Source organism: Gambusia affinis, linkage group LG14, assembly GCF_019740435.1.
Source record: "Gambusia affinis linkage group LG14, SWU_Gaff_1.0, whole genome shotgun sequence".
Classification (NCBI taxonomy): domain Eukaryota; kingdom Metazoa; phylum Chordata; class Actinopteri; order Cyprinodontiformes; family Poeciliidae; genus Gambusia; species Gambusia affinis.
Window position 1 is genome coordinate 25,715,609 of NC_057881.1, and position 25,083 is coordinate 25,740,691.

The 25,083-nt window shown below is 40.2% G+C and overlaps 1 protein-coding gene across 2 annotated transcripts in view; it reads right to left on the reverse strand.

Annotated features, from left to right (window-relative positions):
* Positions 1–12,197: 12,197 nt before the first annotated feature.
* The window catches only part of trim71 (tripartite motif containing 71, E3 ubiquitin protein ligase), a 46,218-nt gene continuing 33,332 nt past the window's right edge, over positions 12,198–25,083 (reverse strand). For both annotated transcript variants that reach the window (XM_044139089.1, XM_044139091.1), the window contains 4 exons: positions 19,851–20,093; positions 19,243–19,740; positions 18,321–18,461; positions 12,198–18,084 (listed from right to left, as the gene is read on the reverse strand). In XM_044139089.1, coding sequence (XP_043995024.1) covers positions 17,512–18,084; positions 18,321–18,461; positions 19,243–19,740; positions 19,851–20,093 — 1,455 coding nt within the window. In that variant the 3' untranslated portion in view covers positions 12,198–17,511. The remainder of the gene's footprint in view (positions 18,085–18,320; positions 18,462–19,242; positions 19,741–19,850; positions 20,094–25,083) is intronic.

A 25,083-nucleotide genomic window follows, 5' to 3' on the forward strand; every position in this document is an offset into this window, starting at 1 on the left:
CCAACAGAGCCGTGTTTGCTGTAGTCTATTGATATCGACAGAATCGTTATCTGCGATGAGACAGCGAAGCCGTTCAAACCCTTTATCTAGCAATCACACGACATTTAAATGTTTGAGCATATATTATTTAGCTCTGTATGCTGTTTGTCTGCTTGGTCAATGAAACGTTATCCACATCTTCCCAGTAGATCATTAACGCCACTCCTCAATGCAAATACTCATAGACGTCAAGTGAATTGGTTGATGCCGACTCAAAAAAAAGTCTCTGAACAGCAGATATAAAGTGCAAATCTTGTAATTTAATGTTACTGTGCCTCTAAAAACATGAATGCAGGAAGTAGCATGAAGCAAAATGTGACAATTTAAACAAATGTATAACCTCCACTTATCCATAAGACCTAAAGGTTTTCATACGGTGACAGAATTTAACATCATCTGCTACAGATTAAATATTCTTTGTCATTGTGTTGCTGAATTTAAAAATGATGCCTTTATCCACTTCCATGAAACATCCCCCTGTGGCAGCGTGTGATTGGTGGACAAAGCTCTAAGGTTTTGCACCCAGCAAGACATTTCAACCTGTTTGGATTTGTTAATGTCTCTGATTAAACTATCCACTGGTGATGTCCAGTAATCTCTCTGGCCTCATTGCACTTTAGCACAATCGGTCCAATATGTGTCAAAGGAACCGTTTGTCCCAACAAGGCAGTTCTGGTGAGCGTTCCCTCACACTGGCTATAAAGTGCTTTAACGATACAGCGGCTCCTCTCTTGACAAACGGGGTGTGGATCTATGCAGGCACAGGTCATAACACCATCAATGTCTGTTTTTTGTGAGAATGACAAATTCCCTGGCAGATTTAGATTTAAAACTAAATTTATCCAATCAAGAAGTTTGTTTCAGGTTTGGAAATTAAATGAGGATGTATAAATTCTGTTGTTGTTTTTTTTTTTAATATTCAAACACACCAAACCAGGAAGTCCAGGGGCATGGTAAACCTATCACAGGTTTGATTTAGGAACTCTTTGCTTTTAGACGCTTTTTAATGCAAGTCAGAAAAACTACATCATTCCCTATTGTAACTCTATATTTGGTCATAAATGAATGAGTCTTATTTGTAAAGTATCTTCAGATTAATTTTTTCTATATAGTACCTTTTAAAAATAATCTGACTTTTCCAACATTTTGTTTTAGAACAACCACAAACTTTATCTCACTTCACTGAAATCTTGTGACCAACACAAAATCACTTTCTAAAAATAAGTCTTTTTTTTCCTACTGACTTTACACATGTAGACACCGAAAAACACTTCAAGCTCAGTCAGATCGGATAAAGAACATTAAATTTAAATTTTTGGCACAGACGCCGAATAGACGCCCTTTGACTGACACTTTGAAGCCAACCTGTTTCTAAAATATTTTATTTAGCCTCATTGTCCTGTTTCCTTTGTTGCATTCCCTGCATTTAGTTCCATCCACTTCCATGTCTGACCAGCTTTCAGGTGTGGGGATGCTTAATAAAAAACATCCCCACAGCATGATTCTCTCACTGCCGTGTTTCGCCATGGGGTTGATGAAATCTGGGGGGGTGCCAATTCTTTTTCAAAACTTTCCAGTTTGGGTAATAGAAATAGCTTCACTTCACTTCAGTATGAAAGCTCCAACTTAAACCAACAGGAATAAAACCAAAAGTAAATGTGAGAATTTTTTTCGTCATGTGTATCTATATTTTAATATATAGAAGTAATTTTAATATAAATTAACCCCATCTGTTAATAAACGCCAGATGAATTCCCCTGAATCCAGTCAGAATCCAACTTCAGAGTGAAAAGCCAGGCGTTTGTGTCTGAACATGAAACGATCTTTGATGGACCTCCACTGGGTTTTTGCTCTCGGCAAAGATGAGAAAAGAAATCTTCTCTTTCAAGCAGAAAGCCAGAAGAGAAATGGGGAAAACTCATAAAAGTGTTTGTTGCAAACTGTACAATAGGCTGTGCTGTGAAGGGCTTCATTGTGTTTTTGCCGGTTTGTTTTATTTCTATGATTTTTAGGCCTGTATTTCCCATTTCCTGTATTGGACCGCATTGATTTGTTCTTCCTTTGTTTTTTCTGCCCTCTTCTTCTGTAATTTAGGTCTTTATTGGCCAAGTTTGTGCACACAATCAAGGAATTTGTTTCGGTTTTACTTTGCTCTCAATGTGAAGATATTTTAAATATAGATATATACATTTGGTCTGGGAGAAGGGGATGTTTTAAAATATAAATTTGGTACTTACAGTGTTATTAAGGAAGATAAGGTTTAATTAGTGCAAAATGCGTACTGTTGATACCCAGCAGAATAATCAGTGACTAATAGTAATTTTGACTGGTGAGTGTTCATCAGAGAGACAGTCTGGTAGAAGAAACTTCTCTGTGAAATCAGGCATTCTCATTTGCTCAGATACTCTTACCTGATGATGGCAAGCTACTGGACTGTAGCCACAGCTGTCCTGGGGCCGGCTGGCATATCACACGGGCCAGCAAGGCGGGTGAAGGACACAACAGTGGCAGGCAGACGGGAATCGAACCAGGTGAAGTACGTTGTCACAGGAAGTACAGTCTCTGCTGGGCCTCCTTCCAAACAGGAGGATATGTGTGAGGATAATCTCAGTTCTGAGAAAATGGTGGATCTCCACAGTGGGTTATGCTCCAGATGGTTCGGACCTCACCAATGGACAGGCCAATCAAACTTCTTGTCTTTGTACAGACTCATCACCGGACTGGATCAGACCAACGACAGTGCTGCCAATTTGCATACAGGGAGAAAATGAGTGTGGCGGGAACATGACCCTGGGGGATGCCGGCGGTGATTGGTGCTTGTGGGGACAAAGAAGGGTGTCATTGTGAGCTGGTTGCAGAACGTCTGTGACGATGGCGTTGAAGGCCGAGCTGAAGTCCAGTTTAAGATTTTTATTTGTCTGCATCAATTTTGAAGGCCTTGCCTAAATAAAATTTGCGGCTTATGAAATGAGTTACATTTACCAATTTGTTGACCAACAAAGGGAATGTGAATTTAACATTAATAAAGCCAGACGCCCTCAGGCTGGTCATTTCTAACACAATGAAAGGAAACCAGAACGAGGAGATGAGGAGACAAACTGAATGAATAAGTAATAAGACTTTTGTCTTGATAGTGGGACACCTGCTGATTCATGAATCTACCGAGGCTGGAGCATCAGCCTCGGTAGATTCATGAGTGAATGAAAAATAACACTAATATAAAATTAAACAATACAGAGATCTTAAAGGGCCAGTACTATAAAATGCACATGGTGCCATTTTATAGCACAACCAAGTCACTATATTACCTTCAGTTGTTATAAAAATGCTGTATTTATCAAATATGACTTAAAAAAAATTTCACTTGAAGTTGGGCCTCTATCTCTAAGAAACTCCAGCTCTTTCTGAAACTCTGCCTTTGGGAAGTCATCACAACATCGCTCCTCTATTAACCCTTTGACAAAGTTTTTACTAGAGTTGAACTGAGAAGAAGTTTGTATAATGAGCTCAGCAGAGATGTTTGCCAATTGCTAGAGATGTTTGCCAATTGCTGCTGGCTAGTCGAAAGGAGCTGAGTACCTATTAAGGGAGTTGTGAGGGAGGAAGCATTAGGTCAGTCCAGACACAGATGAATGGCTGCAAGAAGAGATTAAAGGATCATTCAAACATGCATGAACGGATCAAAGCAACAATCCAGGAATGTTTTATGAGGGAATAACATTATAACATGACGCCAAGCTAACACAAGTTGATTTTACATAATACTGTCCCTTTAAAAACATATCAAACATCACATCAATGCCTTTTTCTGAAAAAGTCTGTCCCAGTTTTCTCAGTCACATTGCGTGGGAAATCATCAATACTACTATACAAAACGTCCCCAGAACTACACCAGACCCTGCATTAAATAAAATCAATAATAATGTTCATATTTGAAGCATGGACAATCTGCCATACTTATCTCAGTACCTTCAGGAATTAAGAAATTCCCCAGAATAAATTGGGTAAGTGCAAAGACTATCCATGTGTTTCTCTGTAAATACTTTTTTTCTGGATGGAGCATATAATGTCATATCTAAAATTTACAATTTATTGTTCTATTCTATTTCATTCAGATTTTTTTCCAAATTTACCCAGTTGGATCTTTTCTTCCCCCCAGTAAACGGGGGAAAAAAAACTATTTCTAGACATCGGCAGACAGTATTTGTGCAGAGATTTCCAGGATCCGCAGTCAGTCCTGTTTTTGCTGGGAGGAAACACGGGATGGACGGATGGGTAATTTGTGCTGGTGAGCACAGTGCCCCGAACAGAACAGAGGTCAACGAGCTCCTCCATGGTTCCATCTTACATCTGTCACTTTGCATGCTTGTCAGTCCACTGTCTGCTGTAACAGTTGGCTCAGATTTGTATGTGTGTGTGTGTCTCCGAGACTTCTCTGATGACAGATTAGGCAGAGTTAGCGGACAGCCAAGACAAAACTTGAGGTTTAAGAGCCATATTGTTTCTATCATGGGTTGATATTTTTTTTTCTGTATCTTTTCCCCTCCTCACATGATTCACATTCAATCACAATCTTTCCCACGATGCTGTGCTACAGCGAGGTTGCCATGACTCCCTGACAGAACGGGACGGAGACAAAGATGTCATGATTCAATTTCTCTGTGGAAGAAATTAATCCAAGGACATCCTATGATACGATGGCCACATGCCCCATAGCTGCTGCGTTGACACAGTGTCATCCACGCTCATCTCGCCCAACTTTATTAGAAGTTTTCACCCTAAAAAAAAAAAAAAACTCATCAGTGTCGCCTCGGCGAACATGAGCCAAACGGTGACTAAACATGTCGGCTCAATCTGCCTCGCCTGAAAAGCAGACATCGTTCTCTAAGTTTAGCCTCCTTTTCAAAATTATTTTTGTTACTTCAGTAGTTCATGGTAAATTAAAGGGATAGATCAATATTTTTTAATTATATTTTTCAAAGGAAGTTCTGTTATAAGGTAATAAGCAACCTCTATTGGATAGATCTCAGCATTTTCATGTAGCATACATCAAGGTTAGCTTGGCCTGGATGCTAAAGCTACAACCAGCATAGGACCAAAATAAAAATTACAGTAACACAAGTGACAATTTCTGATCTCTATTTTAAGATGCTTTCAACAATAATCACAGTTGAATTGGGCTGTTGTTAGCTCAGAAAGTGATTAGCCTTTACACAGGAAACAGATAGAAGGCCGTGTCACATCAACAATCTTCCTGTGTGAAACCTGTCCTGGAAACAGAAAATGATAAACTGTTTGCAACCAGAGAAATACATAAAAATGAATAACATTAATAACATTTTTTTCATCTTTTGTATTTTTGGACTTCTTACCTTTTACATCATGTTGCACAGCAAGTGGCCAATGATCTCAGCGGATTGACTTGTGTGACATGAAAGGATGAGGGCGTGATGTGGGAACAAATTCAGTTTACATGTTTCTAATGACAATTTATTAAGCAAAAGAATCGTATGTTAAAACGAATTAAACTTGATACAGAAGTACAACTTCATATCATTTATATCAGTTGTGCTCTGGACAAGTTTTCTGATGTGTGCTGTCAGTAGGGAGTTAGCATTTTGGACATGTTAAACCTACTGGCGAACTTTTGAGATAGACGTGCTTTGTCTGGGACTAAACTTCTCCACAGATTCATATTAAAATGAATGCTGGTGTTCAGAGGTGGTTTTGCATGAACGGTGCCTCTGCAGGCCCCTCCTACTGCTTCCAAAAACCAATTCGAATGCAGGAAATAATCAAAGGTTCTGGGGCAAGATAGCCATTTGGTCAGTCATACTCAAACTGTGGTCTACGGACCACTTGGTGGTCCATGGGCGCCCTCTAGTGAGGCACTGCATGTAAACAACAGTTTGTGTGCCATGACAAGTGACATGCTACAGTTAGCTTATCAAAAGATTGTATTTAAAAATAATAAAGGATAAGTGGCTGAAGACCGTGTCACTAAAAGAAAAGCTAGAAGATACCAGTGGAAAGTTTCTCAGGGTGAGTTGCAGAGCTTTTTTTTTTTCCTAACGCTATTATGACCTAGATCTGCGCGCCAGATCTAGGTTGATCCACATTCCCGTAGATCTAATGTAGATCTAGATCTGTGGCTGTACTGAATCCAATATGAAGGTGAAGAAGCGCTGCGCCCCACGCTGGCTAACTGCATCTTAACACCTAAAGTAAAATTATTTATGTTGGGCTACCTACTGGCTGAATTTTTTTTTTTTGATTTATGCCAATGCAACTGAAGTCTATTTTTCTTTTATTATTAAATTACAAATAACCCAGCACTTGAAGTAAAGAACGTTTTTGATATCCATGTGTTTTCAATCATTGGAAATTTTCAGGCAAGGGCGTAGGAACGAGTCTGTCATTGCGGGGGACGCAAATCGGAAACCTGACAGATCAGTAAACAGCTTAAGCAGAAATGTCAAACAATTGTGCCATCAACACGTCAGAAATGCACGTGCCCCCCGGTTCCTACCTTATGCTTTCAGGATCTGTAAATAACTCAAAACATCCCAAATAGACTTGTTCATGGTGTTATTGTGGCCAGTCACATTTACAAAACTCCACCGCTCTTTTAGGAGAAACAAAGACAATGAGTTAAGAGACTAATCTCTTTGTTTCAGGTTGTACATATTAAGATGTTGTGTTATTGCGGGGGTAATTTCAAGTTATTTGGTCCGAGTGTTTGTTAAATGGGGTAAGTGGTCATCGACCTGAAAAAGTTTGAGAAACGCTGATTTAGACGTACGTTAATTGATCACGTCTTGGCCTCAAACTAGCTTGAGAGCTAAACAACCGTCATTGTGAGACATAAGGATGATTTTAACACCTTACTTTTAGATCCCGCTGAGATAAATCTGTCTGTATGTTTCAGTCTTCTGCTCTGTTTGTGGTGTGAAAACAGCCATGGCAAAGGCAACAGAAAATGAACAAAGGGCATTAACAGCATTTCTCTTCCAGCGGTGTAGCTGGGAGTGAAATCAGAATAAAAATTACGATCTAGACGTTAAATGTTTTTCTTCAAATCGAGTTTAAAAGTTGTGAGGATCTCGATACGTTCGTCTTTTGACAGCTTTGTTATCCCATAAGCAAAGGGGCTTTTTGGTTGAGGGAAAAGCATTCAAAAGAAAAGTCCAGGCTTTGTGTTGGAGACGGTTCGTTTTGGAAAAAACTGAAAAACAAGACAAAATCAATATCTGTCTCCATTTCTGAAGCAACCCCTCCCTTAACTCCTCTATCTCTCTCCTCACATGTAGTTGCCAAAACCTCTGAACATCTGCCCCAGTCGCTCTTTTCTCTCTCCCCCACCCTCCACAACCCCTTCTTGAGAAATGACCCATCGCCACCATCCGGGCTAAATTGGACATGAAAGGCATCTTCAAGAACGGCGGCTGCTATTGGAGCTCATTTTCATCCGCTGACGTCATGACAGCCATCGCGTCGACGTCAAGTCAGGCTGACGTCAGCTGCCAGCTCTGACCCGTGCAACCGGGGTTGCTGAAATCTACCCACGCATCAAAATCTGAGGTTAAAAGTCAGAGAAACATTTTTAGATGTTTTTCATCCGTGTGCAGCTGGGGAAATATTGAGTTCCCAAATGTAAACAGCAGTACACGCCATAAATAAAGATGAATCAGATCATAATCCCTAACTCTCTTGTACTTTTGTTTTTAAATTTAGGTAGTTGGAGTACATTTGAGTGAAAAACTACATAAACTTAGATAGTAAAAAAAAAAACACCAGAAAATTTCAATTAGGACTAGAAAGGGAGGAAATCTTTTTCCAATATATAAATAGACTATAATGAGCATGTAGTAACCAGCATCTTTATTTTTCAAGCTTCTTATTTTCAGTTTATAAAAGAAAAACTGACTTTAGACCCGAGTTAAATTAACCACAATTTACATATCCACATCTTGGGTTTTAAATGATAAATTTGAGGCTTTCTTAAGGGTTAAATGATTATACGGGAAAGAGTTATTATGTTTGAAAGTCCAGGCTTAGATGTAAAAAAGTTATCTTTAAGTTGCAGAGAAACCACAGAGTTTAGTTGTTTATTTTCATGTTAATATTCGACAAATCTGCTAATTTGAAATAGTCAGACTCAAATGAACTGGTTTGTTTTCTGTAATCTGTCAGGATCTGAGGCAAAATCAGTGAATTTTCAACATGATTGAGGTCAGGACTGTAAGGTACGCTTTTCAGGAAGAATAATGTAGCCTGTTCAGGAAGTTTTCAGTATGTGGTACACTGTCACCATCAAAACAAAGAAAACAGGTTAAAATGACAATTTCAACAGTGCATTCATTAAAGTATTCAATTCATGGGAATTATAAATTAACCTTAACCTGAACATTTTGTTATGCCTAAACTCGTGCTGTCATTGTAAGCTGCTCATAAGGTAGGTGGCGTCTCAAAATGGCTGGTTTTAAGATGCCACCTAAATGGGGGTTTCTTTGGACTTACCCACGGGAATCTTTCGACGCCATGTTGAATAACCTTTAAAAGCAAGCTTAATGTCCGACGTCCGCGCGCTTCGCTACACAACGCACCACCTCAAGCCGCCTGTTTTAAAAAGTTTAAGAAAGCTGCAAACACAAGTTAGCTGCCTACCTGAAAGATGACTTAAAGCCATAGTGTATAACTAAAAAAATGTTTTATTACTGTAAAACGAGTTTTAAATTATATGACTGACATTTGTATGTTTAGCTTTTGGAAACGTGATTTTCGCAGATAATCGAATACTAGCTTAAAATCACAGCGGTTTTAGCTTAGCAAATATCGCGACACTTCATGTTGTCGATATTTGAATGCGTTCATTTGTGTTACGTCTAATATACAGTAGTTTTTAGAGCTTTACAGTACAAAGAAGTGAAGTAAGCGTTTTTATTTTTAATAAAATAAAATAAACGGTGACTCAGGGTGAATGTTATGGTGCTCAGATGATTTTGGCAGAGGATAGTGAAACCGTCTGCATCTCCGCGGCTCCTTCTGAGCCGGCTACAGCTAATTAGTTCCTCTGAGATCCGCCTACAGTCGCTCACACACATACGGGATGAGGATATCTTTGCATAAACCTCCACACAAAGGACGTCCCATCCATCTGTCGGGGACTCGTACGTGCCGGCGTTCCTGCTCCCGCTGTCCCATCTCTAAACTCTAGAGGTTAAAGTTGGACCGACGTGCTGCTGTGTTTGGTCGGTGTCGCTGTGATTCTGAAAGCCCACAGTGTGAACATCCACTTCTTTAATTGCCTCCAACTCGCTGATAGTTCTATCTGTATGAAGATTGAAGGAGTGCTTTTTGTGATGTGATCTCCCTCACGTTTATAAATGCAGCACATTTCACAGCACGGGTCGTTCACTCGCGGCCTGATTAAAATCACTGCGCCACATTCATACTGTATTTTGTAGTAGAAAATCCATTACAAAAATAAAAAAAGGCAGCACAGACAGGAAGTTGCAGATGGAGTTCAAAGTGTAGCACTGCTGACATCAAGTTGCGGAGTGGCAAAATTACAACCAACTGAAGTAGGAGGTCTGGCAACTGACGTTCCTAACTACAATTGTTTTATTTGAAGTGATTTAAAATAGTCTGTTGGAAAATATGCCATGTGCATTGTTGGTTAATTGCAAATTTGAACCAGAATGCATTTTTGATGGGATTTCCACACCAGCAAAAGCAGGAGACTCCACAAAGCGGATGTTGCTCAATTCACAAGTAGCCTGAATTAAGCAAAAAGCAACTTGCAGGTTTTGTGCAGCAGAAGCAGTAATTACTAGAGTCAGCTGGCCAACCAAACAACAACCGATGCTGAAAACGTGACCATGTCAGAGGTCACGGCGAGGCAGGAAGAGCCTCCATTTATACCCACAGCACACATAACTGGATGCAGCAGGTGTGCTCAGTCATTGAGAGCAGGCTTCGTTCATCCTGCGACATGATTCGTGTAAATAGCACTTTGCCTCAAAATGTTGAAAGTACGCAAGAGAAAGAAAGGCAATGGGCATTTCGGTTACAGTGGTTAATGTTTTAGGGAAGACTCGATCACAACGGAAAATTGAAGCATTTATAAAGTATTTAAAGGACAGATGAGAGAATTTAATATATTTATCTGTCTTTATTAAATAAGGGTATTGAAGATACGGTGAGTAAAACTTGTGGTTACACCTCAGTCCATACACAAAGATTATAAACTGCCAATACATTCCATAGAAGAAGAAGAAGAAGAAGCAATTTGTCTGAATTTGATGGTTAAATAACTTTAAAAACAATCCTTGTTGTTGAATTCTTGTCTATTTATTTAATATTTCAGCAATGTAACAGGTTTATGAAATAAAAATATGGCTTAGTTTGTTGACATACTTAAGATATGATTAATTACAGACCATTAACTTAAGAATTTCAATCTAGTTGCCACTAATTTTGTAGTATCAAGTGTTTGTCTACAGCAGAATATATTTAAATAACTATTTCTTTAATAAAGGTGAAATGTAGCAATACAAATGTCTATTTCATGTCTGCTAAGGAAAAGTATTTTTCATATGATTGACGTGTATCAAAACAAAACAAGTACTGCTTTCTATTTGTGTACACTTTAATAAATAGCACACTTGTAGGATGAAATGATTGTATAGAATAGTTCAGAAAGATTGTCCTATTTGTTTTTAATTTCTTTAAAATCCTAACATCTGATTCAAAATGCTCCAATCGCAGCTCCAGGAAGTAGATAAACCTTAAGATTCCCTGACGGCAGAAAGAGGGAACCACCAAATGCTTTATTTTGCGTCGTCCACTAGGGGGAGACAGCAGCACGACACAAGATTCACTCGTGGAGTTTCACATGTGAATCCAAGGAAACTTGGATTAAACGATGTTTTCTCAAACACGTCAGTATTTACCGGGTCATTGTGATGATTGTCCTGCTGTTTTTTTTTTTTTTTTTTTTTTTTTCTAAAAGTAAATAGTTTAAGAATTGTTGAAAAAATGATACCTTGTTTTGTTCTACACAATACAGTGATTTAGAAAAGGTATCGATGCACCTTTAGCTCTTCCACATTTAGTCACATTACAGCCACAAACCTCAAACTGTTTGACATTTTATCTGGAAGACCAGCACAGGGCGAAAGGTGTGTTCAGGGTGAAGGCAAAAGCTAAATCTTTGTTTCCACAAAAAAAAAAATTGACAGATTTCCCACTTGAGCCGTGGATCTCTGCAGCTCCTCCAGATGTAACTTCGGCCTCTCGCCTATAAGCCACATGCATGCTCGGTATGAAACTAAAGAGACACAACTCAAGCAGTTGTCCACTGTTGATATAGGCTGAATGCTGGAAGTCAATGTCAATAATGTCTAATGGGTTTCCTTAGAAGTTTTTAATTTGGATAATTAAGTTTATATGTTATCTGATAGCTAACATCAAGTGGAATGTGTAAGCAGAAAGTGTGATTGAAGTATTTGTTAAGTGCCTCAGGATGATGTTATGAATTGGCACTATACAAATAAACTGAATTGATTTAAATTATACATCTGGTCTAATTACCAGTTAAGGGACATTTAAAGGTCTATTTAATGGTATCACCATCTTATACAGAGGCACAAGTTTGTATTTGTAGGTAGGATTTTTTTTTCTTACTTCACATGCCAAAACATAGTAAGTCATTAAGGATTGTGGTTGAAAAATAACATGAAGAAGTTGTAGTGTTGTGAATACTGTTGGGAGATACTGAATGTAGATTGTGATATTTCCGTATCGTCAACCATTACTTCAGCAAAGGTCAGGGCATTAGCCCATTTTAACTGCTCCACTAATCTTTGTGGTGTGTTTCGACTCTTCTGGAGGTCGGGGTAAAGCAAACAATTACCCAAAATTAGGATGGAGGTGTGCACCGTACCCTCCCTCCACCCCCTCACTGAAACCAGGGACTGTCCAAACCAGTTTGAACAAACGCAGGGAGTGTTTTTCCTGCCTCGAGCAGGTTTAGTCAGTCATTGGGATTTTGTTTTGTCCACTCAAGAAACGGGAGGAAAGGAGGAACGTAGGCGGACATAACTCGAGCCGCTTAGGAGAAAAGACAGAAACCGGATTTAAAGTCAAAGAAATGCAACTTTATTTAGGAGTAAACAAAAAAAACAAAACAAGAGAAAATAACCAAAAGAACTGCATAGGAAATGTTTAAAGTCCACAGAGTGAGCGGTAAGGTGGCCATTATAATATAGTCTCCTGTGCGTTACCTAGACTCAAGGCCTGGCTTTTGAGCTTCTGTCCCAATCTGTGTGTGTGAGTGTGTGTGTGGTGAGAGGTTAAACTGGAACACACACACACACACACAGAGCAGGCTTTGGATCAGCAAGAATCCGCCTTGGTCGTCTAAATTCAGCTGGCCACGCCGACTCGCCCTGCCTCTTGGACTGAGAGAGGATACATTCAGTGGATTTCTGCTTAGATATTGCAGATGCAGCGCACAAACACGGAGCTCACTACGCACCCAAGCAGGCTCTGGGAGAGCAGGACATGAAGGGGAAAAAATATATTATAAAAAGAAAAACAAACCGTCTGGGCAGCTCATTTTGGCTGATGTCTGAGCTTCGTTTAGAAACAAACACAACTATTTGTTTCGCAACAACCAGACGGCCCCTTCCACTGCGTCCTGTAGCTCTCCCAGGGGCCCCGGCGCAGGCAGAGAGCGTCAACAAGAACCCATTTATCCCTTTTCTTCACAAGATACATTCTAAAAGGGCCTACGAGTCGAGTGGTGTGAAGCATTTGTACTTTTTGTCAGAGAAAAGAAAGATGACAAGGAAAAAAAAACAATAATCAGAGGAAACTAATCAAACTAATAATTTTTTTTTAGCAGATTGAGAAATAATTTCTTTCATAATGTTTAAATGGACACACAAAAAGAAAAACAAATCAGACTAGTTCATAAGAGGGAAGAAGTCACTACATTATCACTACGGGACTTTTTTTTTTTTTTATGAGACACCTGCAGCACGAGGCTGCTGGGAACAACCTGAGTTTTGTTTTAAATTTTTTTTTCCTGTCTAAATTTTTCCTAAGCCATTTTTTCCCCCCATTCTTTTTTTTTTCTTTTTTTTTTTTAGATTATACAATCATTTAAAACAAAAAGGGAGGTCTTTGACCTTGCATGTTTCGTCTGGTGCGGCTTTGCGATTCTTCCTTCCCTGGAGAAGTTTTAAGAGGCCAGAGAGAAATAAAAAAAAAAAAATCAGAAATTTGCAGCCCTTACATTTAAAATTGAGCGCAGTTCATTACAGCTCCAGCAGGGGGTGCAATCAACTGACCACGTTTGTTTACGAAGGGGAGATGAATGCTGTTTTTTTTTGAGGGTGACAACTGGAATTAAAAAGGGGAGATATGTTATTCATTTTGTAAATATTTACTGCCTTTTTAAATTAATTATAGGCTGTTTGACCACAAATTAATGTAAATAATGTAAGGATCAAAACTCTCAAGCCTCTCGGGGACAGAAGGGCCGCTAGCTGAACAGGTTGCGCACTGCAGAGCCTCAAACCAACAGGAAATACAATCGCAAAGGTCAAAAGTTAATTCCAACCAACAAGCTTTTTAACACACATATACACATCTTTGGGTATACATTTTGTTTGGAAAAACAAAAAACAAAACAAACATCCCAACAATCAGCTACCCACCCTATCTGAGCCTTTCAACACCTATCTGGGTGACATCAGTATAATACAAGAACTTTTAAAGCATGCAATGAAACGAAATACAAATAAAGGATTAAAATACATTTTTCCTCTTTAAGAGTGAAGACCTAAGGATCTTAAAGATAGAATTCTGCAATCTTAACTTTAAAAAAAAGTGTAAAAGAAAAACAAAACAAAAAAACAACCTGATGCAACATTGAGTGAACATCTCAGAGTAATACTGAAAAGCAAAAAAAAAAGAAATAGAAAAAAAAATCTCATATGTTGAGGATAGGCGTTGTGTTCAAAGCAGCAATATTTTTGCAGACTCAAGCTGGCTCATCCTCCTGCCTGGTTTAAAGGGATATTTTGCTTCAGTGTCAACATGTCTGAAAATGTAGCGACCAGGCGTGGGCTTGTTGAGGTTAATACACAGAGGTTCATATTTTCTGTTATACCATGATCAGCAGTCCTGTCAAGCGGCAGACTGTGGGCTGGCTAACGGAGCAGATAGCCTGACCAGTTAAACTGCTCACTGCCATTTGTTGTGTTACCAAGACAATGCAACTATAAAAGTGATTTTTAAATATATAAATGTGTTTTTCTGCTTAAACAACAACAAAAAATTTACGCTACACACATGTTCTTTTTTTATTTTGGGTAAATATCTTAATACCATGGTATTTGTACTGAAGATGATCATAGTATGCCTAGTGATGACTAGTAAGTAGTCATCACAACTCCCTCAAAGCCCAGTTAGCTTCAAGGAGTCGGTCTATTAGCAATCTTTGGAATAAAACCAGAAATATCCCTTTAAATGATGAGCCAACCTGCCCTCACACATTAGGCGTAATCCGAGGAGATGATTTGGAGATTACAGACTCATTTCAACCAACATCAAGCATCCTAAAAATCCACACTGATAAGATTGGTAAATTGTGCTGAAATCTGAGGTAATTCATGTGCGTTTAATGGCCCGCACTTTTGAGCTGTTACTTCTTTACGAAAGACCAGTTTTTGCCTCTAACCCCGCGTCCCGCGGCAACACAGGGACATCTTCCACATGGAAACCTGTATGTTCAACGTCAGTGTGAGGTAAAAGTAAATGGGGCCCAGGGATAGGGTTGGGTTAGAGTTAACCCAGTGCATCCAAACCAGAGGAGGAGGATTTATCCTCCGTTGTTAAACCTTTTGATATAATGGTCCAGTGACACTTCCTCTACAACATCGCAGCCCAAATGCCAATCCTGTTTTGGCACAAAACTCTCACAGGTCGTTTTTGGCACAATGCTCGCATCGGAACGATTCGTTTTGTTGCTGATAAAAAATAAAAAAGAACAAAAAAGAAAAAAAGAAAAAAAAAGAAAGGCAATAGTTTAACCAGGCAGGTTACAGTAGATCAGGCAGACACGAAAGCTGTTTTTATACAAATTCTGTTTCAACGCTAAACAGTACAATGATCTTTGGTCCTTGTGCTGAACGGTCAAACAAGGAGGTATTGGTGAGGTAAAACAAAATCCTTCAAGAAAGAGTAAAAACTGAGGTATTCAGAAGGAATAATAAATTGAGGTATCCAAAACTTTTAAATGCACCGTAACCATGAGGAACGAAACTTGAGGTATTTGGAAAGTTGAGGTATACGAGAAACAAAGTGAGAACATTGAGGTAAAAGTTATCCGACACCAAATCTCCCAAGTTGTATCAACAAATCGTCAATTCAGTAGCGAGAGTCAGTCTGAGGAGTTTTTATTTTTGTTTGTTTCAACGAGAAACTAGCTTACAGAACCTGATATTGTCGAGTGCTTCCAGGGAAACAACAACCAAGAGGCGAAGGGATTGGTTGCACCTTAAAGAAACTGTATCAATCAGCAGGGACTGGGGTTAGTTAATAGAAAGAAGACTAATCTGAGATGGTACTCTGAGTCTAATCGTGATAAAACTATGGCATTGTTGAATGAGCTTAGGCAATAAATGTAAGGGTTTTTCTTTGGTGCGGGGTATTCTCCGTTTTGGGCACCTCTGCGAGACAGAAACTTTCTACATTTGCTCCCATAGCCAGAGCCTTCGGGAGAGGAAGTACTTGGCAACCAGGACCTAAGCACTCCGTTTCTCCAAAGCCTAATGTAAGACAGTGCGATGAACTAAACTCCACGAGTTGCAAGAACGTTAGACTTTTCAAACAAGAGTTATTTAAAGAAAAGTTTTAAGGGGGATTTCAAGATCCGTTAAACGCCACATTTATAGCTGGCCTTTGTGCAGAGATTCTAACTTTGGTTGACTCTAGTAGTTGGTCTGTAGACCTCCATCTTTAGAGGAATCCGTCTACTAACGCTCAATCTGAAGGCGTTCTTTTTGTTTGACTTAGATCTAAGGATAAATAAATAGGGTAGGGCTTTGTGATGATGCCCTCTCATTGGGCTGCTCTGGATCTTTGGCCCTCGGAGCCAAAGGCCGTGGCTTTAAACCACAATCTAAATCCATGTCATTGATATATTATATTAGGCCTGTAATCTGTTGTCATTAATGTCCTCAGGACGGCCATAACAGGCGTCTACTTCTGAAGGCTTTTTGTCAAACAGCATGCCTCATTTAAAAAGTAGCTTTCACTTCTATAATTACATTTCTACGATAATGCGAAGGAACACGTTGAGATCTCTACGGATTCAACTCTTAAATCTTTCTGTGGGTCTTTCCGTTCGGAGAAGACCATGCTTTCTTTGCATATTCGTTTTTCTTTCTTCGGCGGAAACGCGACATCGTCCCTGTCTTGCGATATATGTTTAGGGATCATGATCGAAAGATATCTCATTTCAGGGATCATTTTAGAGCTGATTTTCATTTAAAAAAAATTTCTACTTCTACTCTTTAAGAAATTTATTAAATCAGCATTAGTCAGTAAAGCTAGGAGAGCCTGAAAAAAGAACCAATCGTTCGGACCAGTTTTTACAATGACCTGAGCTAATTTTGATTCCATTGAGTTTGGCATTGCTTCTCACAGTCTTGCTCGGCATTTGTGAAATTACAAACTTCACTGAGCTAAATAGAGAAAAGGGTCAATCTACTTGTCTAAGACGGGAGGGGAAAAAAAAAACAACAACTAAATAGTCTAAAAACAGGGAAGGACACTACTTGACCCTCGTCTTCTTCTCTGAGCCGAGCCGACTGATGAGAATCAACCATGCACCCTCTACAGCGGTCTGAGTATTGTCTCAGCAACAACATTCAGGAGGTTCACGCTTACTCACTGAAAATGCACAGAGAGAATTCAATGAATCCTGTGCAAATATCAACCCAAGAATCTACTTTTATGTCTCTTAAATAAAGTATAGAGGTAGACGTTTCTTCTTTGTAAAACTTCACGGACTAAAACCTCTGCTCAGTGAGTATGAGTACATTCATAAAGAGCTAAATGAGGTAGGTATGGAGCAGAAGGTACGATATTTCAAGAAGTGAAAGAATTCCCTGAGATGGATCTTAAAGAAGGGCACACAGAGAGGACTGAGAGCAACTATGAGTCCATTTGGATAGGTCCCCATTGTATAAAGTAGACATATGTTTGGGTGAGTAGTAGTGAATGTGAAAAAAGTCCTTTTAGCCTAATCTCAGTCCTCTCTGAACAGCCCCGCCTTTTTGTTGATTGATTCTCTCCTCTCCATTTCCTTCATTGTGGAAAGTTACTGCAAAAAGAGCAAACAGAGGGAGAGAATGCAAAAAAAAAAAGAGAAGAAAAAAAATTGATTTTTTTCTTTTAGAACTTGAGAATGCGGTTGTTTCCAAAGTCAACGACCACGATGACTCCGTCGGGCATCACGGCCACCCCAGAGGGGCGGTCCATCTGTCCGTAGCCACTCCCCTGAGTGCCAAATTTGCATAAAAAGTTTCCGTTGGGCTCGAACACTTGGATCCTGTGGTTGCGGGAGTCGGCCACGATGATGCGGTTCTCTTGGTCCACGGCGACGCCCTGGGGGCGCAGAAACTGCCCGTTCCCCGTGCCCTCCGAGCCCAAGAAGCGAGCCGACTGGCAGTCCGGCCGGATGACCAGGAGCCGGTGGTTGTTGAAGTCGGTCACGACGAGGTGGTCTTCGTGGTTAAAGGCGACCCCTCTGGGGGAGTCGAAGTGTTTCCATAGAGCCCCTTCGAAGCCGTACTTGTTGAGGAAAGAACCGTCGGGGGCAAAGAGCTGCACGCGGTGGTTTCTGGTGTCCGAGACCAAGATTTTACCCTCCGAGTTGACGGCCACGTCCCAGGGATAGTTGAACTGCCCGTTCTTGGTGCCCTTTTCCCCAAACTTCAGCAGGAACTGGCCCTCAAATGTAAACACCTGCCAGGCAGAGATCATGAATTAAATCCATGTGGGTTTACATGTAGAGAGGAGGAAGCACTACAGTTCCCTGTACAGCCATAAACTTGATGGGTTGTGAAAGACCAACACAAAGTGAAAAGATGAGAACGTTGAGGGGATACAAAATAGCTGTCCAAACATTTATGGCCCTGCATGGAAATGGAAAATGTTACAGATGTTTTTCACGCCAATTTTGCGGAACCCGGCCAACATACCTGCACACGGTGATTGTCCTTATCAGCCACAATGATCCGTCTCTGACTGTCACAGGCAACCCCGGCTGGACGATCAAACTGACCAGGCCGAGAACCCAAGGAGCCAAATTTATGGTGGAAGGCACCGCAAGGCTTGAAGATCTGTTGACAGAAACTCTTTTTTACCGACTGGATTTCAACAGTCTGGCATTAGGATTTTCAAAAGACAACCAGTTACAAACAGTTGACCTGAAAGTTACTAGACTGCTAAGTTCAAGAGTTACGTCCCCGCTGAACCCTGGAGAGCCAAAGTAAATAGAAGCTTTCTCAAAAAAATGCATCTCATGTTTAACAACGGTGAACTAGAGTTTAGATCTGACCTAAAAATCCAACCTGACCCCAGAACCTAGGTATTGTGTCTGAGCCTGACCCAACTCAACTAATTAACTTTAATTATAGGCCAGAACCCAAAGTAAACCAGACATTACTGCTTTCGTTTTCTAAGTTAGCAGTGTAACTTCTTCCGTTTTTAGCTTTTGTTTAACGTCTTTCTTGTTGTAACCGCAGGGTGAGTGAAGGGCAAATCTTCTGGGATGTGTGATTGATGGGATGTGTGATTGATGGGATCTCAGCTGCTGTTTGACTGGAGATGACGAAGCCGCTGCGCTTGTTACGGTCTGAACAACTTCTGCACCTTACTTGTCTTTCCCCAGTAGATCTCCATTTAGACTAAGTAGATTAACACAACTTTACATCTTGGGTTCTCGTTTGGCTTTCTTTGTGCTGCAAGTATTGCAGGTTTACGAAACGCATGACAGAAACCCGAGCCGGCTCAGGTCATAAATCTAGACGCCACACCAAAGCTGCTAAGCATAAAAACATCAGTGTAGCCCTGACATGTTTAGTGTAACTGTAAAGAGAAAAATCCAGCAGACGGCTCTACCTGTATGCGGTTGTTGCTGCGATCCGCCACCACAACATATCCTTCCTTGTCCACGCTGACGCCCCAGGGGCGACACAGCTGGCCGTCTCCCTCCCCCTCACATCCGAAGGACGACACCTGGGAGCCGAGGGACCCGTAGCTCCGTCCGGACTTGACTATCACCTTGAAGGGGCTGCCCTGGATGTGCTGGTTGCACACCAACACAGACACCAGGTGCTCCCCCTCCGTTTTCGGCAGGTAGCTGACGGTGTAGGATCCGTTCTGGTGATCCGTCACCTCCACCGCGGACGGAGAGCCGTCTGCGACAGACATCACCATCGCCGACACCGGGTCACCGCCGGACAAGCGCGGCTCGCCGTCGTGATCGTATCCAATGACGGTGAAGGACACGGGCTTCCCGCGCAATACGTTTTTCAGACCTTCGCCGTGGGCTTTGGTGACGGGGGCAAAGGCGCTGCTGCTGATCAGGCCCATGGATTGGATGGCTATGTACAAAGCCTGTTTGAGCAAATTCACATATGAAAAGCAAGCAAACAGCACCATGTGTTCAACTAGACTAATAAAGCTTGTGATTACTGCAGAGTGAGAGATATAGAGTCAGTCCCAACCTGGTCTGGAGGCGTGAACATAAAGCGGTCGTCCTCTTGCGGCTGCAGCAGCCCCCTGAGAGTCTTGAGTTCATGGATCTGGGTCAGCATTCTCTCCCTGGCCAGCAGCACATCCAGGTGGTGGCCCTCATCCAGTATCTGGCTCACAGCAGCAATAGTACTATCCAGCTTGGTCAGACTCTGGTGGAGTTTCTCCACCTGCAGGTACAGAGACTTGGCCTTCACCTGACGGATCTTCTCCACCTGGGAACAGAGGGTAGGGTTAGAGATGAGAGAACAGGAGGAACATCTCGGCGTCTGCCGTCACTGAGTTCTGCGTAAAGGTATTTTGAGACTCAAAGTGGTAAACAAAGACATTCTTAGACCAGATTCCTACAAATCTTCCAATTCAAAAAGGAGCAAAGTTTCATTTTGCTCCACAGCGCCCCCCTAAGCAGCTAGTTTGAATTACAGCTTTGAAACACAAGAAACTAAAGAGACTTTTAGATGCTTCCTATGAATCAAACAGGATGCTTTGCCTTTTTAATTGTTTCTGCAAGTTGAAGACTTTTAAATTGAAATTTTAAATCAGCTTAATTTACGCAGCATATTTTAGCAACAAACCAGTTCAAAGTACTTTCTATGAAAAACATAAAGAAGTAAACAATTATAAAACAAAAATAAATATTACATTTTGTCAAATTCCACCAAAATCATCGAGCAAATTCTCAACAAATTCTGGGATTTTTGCACTGATTTAAAGGAACTCTGTTTCGGCTGTTGTGCAGTTTTCTGGAATTTTGTTTCAGATTAAAGGAGCATAAAAGAAAAGCTTCCCATACAAGCTTATACACAGAAGGAAATTACTTACAGAGGCCAAATGTGACATTGAAGTTTATTTATCACTCTTATTTTTATTCAACCAACTCCCTGGACAAAATAAAAATGCCCCAATGAAAATCCAAACATGCAGTTGTAACATTCAAAAACAGAATGAAGAGAAACAATAACAAAGGAAACGTAGTTTCATAGATTCTATCAAACAGCAACTATATTTAAAAGTTTATCTGTGCTGCACCAAAGGAAATCGCCAATAACTTGTTAAACATGCAAACAATACATTTTACTAAACATTTTTAAAAAGTAAAATTAACTGCAGAGTATCAAACATGGCTTTGTCATTACAAGCAGCTTCCAACAGCGCTGGCCTCTAGGGGGCAGCAATGAGCAAATCTTACTTCATTTGTAAAGAAGGAAACCCAAAGATTTTGCAAAAGCAAATATTAGTCCCCATAGTTATTGTGCAACTGTGTGGCAATATCAGACATTTTTAGATTTGTTTTTCTTACAGATGAACTTTAAGTGAAAAAAGGTTTTCTTTTTAAATATTGTCAATTAACAAGACAGAAATATCTACTTTTTATTAAAAAGCTCTTATAGGGATTTTGTTATGCATTATTTGTGTGAGAAAATAAAACAGGAAACAAACTTTTAAATGTCACAGAGCACCTCATTAAAAGGAAGGAAAAAGCTGCATTTTTGATTCTTTAGGAAGCCAGAGCATAAAGGCCTAAAAAGGGTGGAGGCTGGTAAAACCTGAGCCTCGCGGACCGGCCTCTCACTTAACATCAACTGACAAAAAAAAAGTTCAACACAATGGACTGACTGGCTCTTTGTTTCTTTCTGTCCCCTCCCTTTCCAAAGAGGCCAAAAGATCTAAAACATCAATTTGCATCTGTGAGACTAGAGTTACATTTTATAGATAGTGAGGACAAAGCCTGGAGTTGGGCTTTGTGACAGATACGCAGCTAGTTTTAGTTCCTGGGCTGAAGAGCAGATGGAGGAGACGAGTGAGCCGGTGTTGGTTTCAGAGAAACAAAGCACAGACGGAAAAAGCCAGACGCAGCTCTTGATATTCTGCCATGTTTTAAAGCACCACTTAAATGTTACAACTTCCCAGGTCAGTAAACGTCTCTTCTACACACTCCCAGATGAAGACACAGCCACATAAAGTATGTCAAGTTCTGTCGATAGGAAAGCTGCTGCTGCAGTTTCACAGTCATGAATTCATGTCAGGTTAAGTGTTGATGCCGATCCACAGAGAGGAATATCAGTCAACTTGACACCAAGCATGACAATCACAGAAACCGCTAAAATCAGCAACCATATTTGCAAGGTTCTGTACGACTCGGGTTGTTCAGTTGCTGAGGTGATTCCAAAAACGGAGCCGCACAGGGTCTGCAAATGAAGTCCAATGTGACCGGAAATGACGGGGAAAGAACTGGATAAAGTCACGCCTGTGGGGAGAACCAAAGGTCCGCTTTGGAAACCCCAGGAGGAAGAGTATACGGTCTCTTTACTGAGATGTTACCCAAAGCACAGGAGTTTTCTCAAGCTGCATGCTACTCAGAGGAAATGTATTGCCCCTCCCCAACCTGCTGCTACATACTTCCTACATTGAAACATTTTGCCTATTCTTACTAGAAAACAGAAGTTGGCCGTTTGGAAATATTTCCAGCATGAAAACACCCATCACTAATATGAGCTTGTTACTGCGCATAAACCATAGAGAGCAGAACAGTGAAAAAAAAAAAGAAAAAAAAAGAGAAATGTTACACCACATGTTTAAAAAACTGCTGCTAAATTAGTTAAGTGTTCGATCACAAAGTTACTCTCAGCAGTTACAAAATCAAAAATATGTCAACAACACGAGAACTGTTGAGATTTTCTCATTTTTAAAACAGTAGAAATAAACGCTAGCCTTCCAGATTAAATATGCTTTTGTTTTAACCACAATACTGCAAACTTGTTTTTACTTACGGTCATCGTTCTGTCAGAATCTCAGTGAACAAATAATGGTTAAAAGTCCATTCGGTTGTAGCTGAATTCTGCCACAAAGCCTGTTTAAACACCAAATCAATCCACTTTTGGTTCCACTAAACGCCTGACAGAAATCTATGGGAGATTGTTATATTGGTAGGAAAATGGATTGTAAGGACTTTAGCTGGTCGTGGATGAGTAGGTTGATCTTATAGTGTGGTCAAGTGGGATTAAAGAGGAAACATGGTCGTTTAAAATGATCCCTGAGAGACACGGCTCTCTCTGACAGAGGGGCGTGAAGGCAAGACGATGCAACGTCACAATTCACAACTAAATGACTCTGGTTTCTCCAATATTAACAAAAATCATTTTAAAAATTGCTGCTGGATAATCAGCCATGTTGGCAGACCGTTTTTATGAACTGATATTCCACGAGGTTGTAAAAGTACAATTTAAAAAAAAAAGTAAATATAATTTTTTTTTCTATCATAACTTAAACGTTACAGTGAGATTTCTTTAGTAATCATACCAACCCACCTGAAACAGTTGGATGGACAAAGTGGAGGAAACGTGAAATTCACAACATGAAGAGATTTACATGCATCCTAAAACAATCAATAACTGATCAAGTTGTTGGATCAACATTTCCCTTTATAACATTAAGGCTTGTAGTTCTAATCATAAACCAAATAAAGTCCCAGAATAACCAGACTTTTCCAGTTGTGTAAGGCAAGAATACTAAACCTCCCCTACAAGTTGCTGAGCACTGCCAGTCAGCTAGATGAAAGAGCGCCATTACACTTCGACTCAGAGAGAGAGAAACAATTAGTCACAAAATGCAGTCCATATGTGAAAAATAAGGTGAATTAACAGCTTGTAGGACTTGTGGTTGAAAGAGCAGAAAACAATCATTCTGAACAATGAACACTTGGACATGATCAACACCACTGGGCTGGTCAGGCCCATATTCTGCCTGCTCCCTTTAGGCCTTTTGTTTAACTCGAAACTGTTGCATCTTTGTTACAGCGGGTTGTTGTGAGGGGCAGAGCCTGAACGAGGACATGATCACGTCTTTCATCTGATGCAGCAGGAGCAGCAGCGGTCAGAGCCGAACAAGCGGCCGAGTGAAACCCAGAGGAAACATGGCCGCCGCCGCTGCAGCGTTGGACACTACGGCTTCTGTGTCATCACACAGCGCTGAAAGGAGAGGCTGACAACATGAGGGGGGAATCCCCTCTGTGTCTTCATGACGCAATCTGCCTTGTTAAGTCAAATTACATCCTAAGCAATAAGAATATGTTTCAAAGCTTCAGATGAATTTCTTTAGAAATGGGAAATGTGCCGATACTGGTTTGTAATGTCAAATAAAATGTGATCATTCCATTTTTATGTAGTTTGTTGAATAACGTCTTACATTTGTAAAAAAAAAAAAAAAAAAAAAATGGGCTACAATCACAATTTAGTAAATACATTTTTGTTACATTATCTGATGTTATTTTACTGTGGTTATCAAACATTACCAGTAAAATCCTGCATGTTAAAGGCAAAATGCATACAAGAAAATCCAGCCAATATAAAACAGTATAAGAAAAAAAATCTCACTGACTTTTTTTATTTTTATAGAAAAATTCTATATCACAAAGTTTCTCTAGTAAACTAAATCAAAATACACTGTTGGATTATCGTTCTTTCATGATAGCTACACAGAAAACAAGAGGCGATGTCTCACTGTGTGGGTTAGAGAAGTCATACATCATCTCAAAACTAAAAAAGTGATAACATAATTACTTGTATACAGTCTTAGCATCGTATATTAGCAGTTAGCATGCTATGCCTAGCATAGTGCATTTCCCATTGGGTTACCCCAAATGACATTTCCTAAAACCGGCCAACATTTCTTGCTTTTTTTATTTTTTCCTAATCCAGCCGACATGTTCCATAACAAATCTGGAGCTAAAAATTAGAAAAAGAAACTTCTCTATGTGTTCTGGCTCCGGTTATGTGCTTAAGAGTAACTTCTCCTGGTAACAGCCAATGAAAACTGTGTTCTTCCTAGAAGATCCTTACAAGTTTGAAAGCTGACTTGAGAGTTTGACACCTTCCTCCCACCACCAGTCGTCTTCATCAGGATCGACTCGCACACTGAAGCAGCGTTCGTTAAAACCTGGTAATGGCCGACATTGTGAATTTACCAACACAGTTTCCTCTACATGTAACTGATTGTGAGCTGCCACGCCTTCAGAATGAAGTTTTCTTTTCTTTATATATATATATACACGTTAAAACAACGTAAAGCAAATCAGAGCTTGAAATAACTTTACACTTTAATTTATTTTAAAAAGCTGGCCACTGTGCACTGCGCTGCTCTCAGGAGTGAAGAAAAACTAACGACAGTTTGAAGCAGAAGAGGGAGAGAAAAAGCAAAAGTTACATA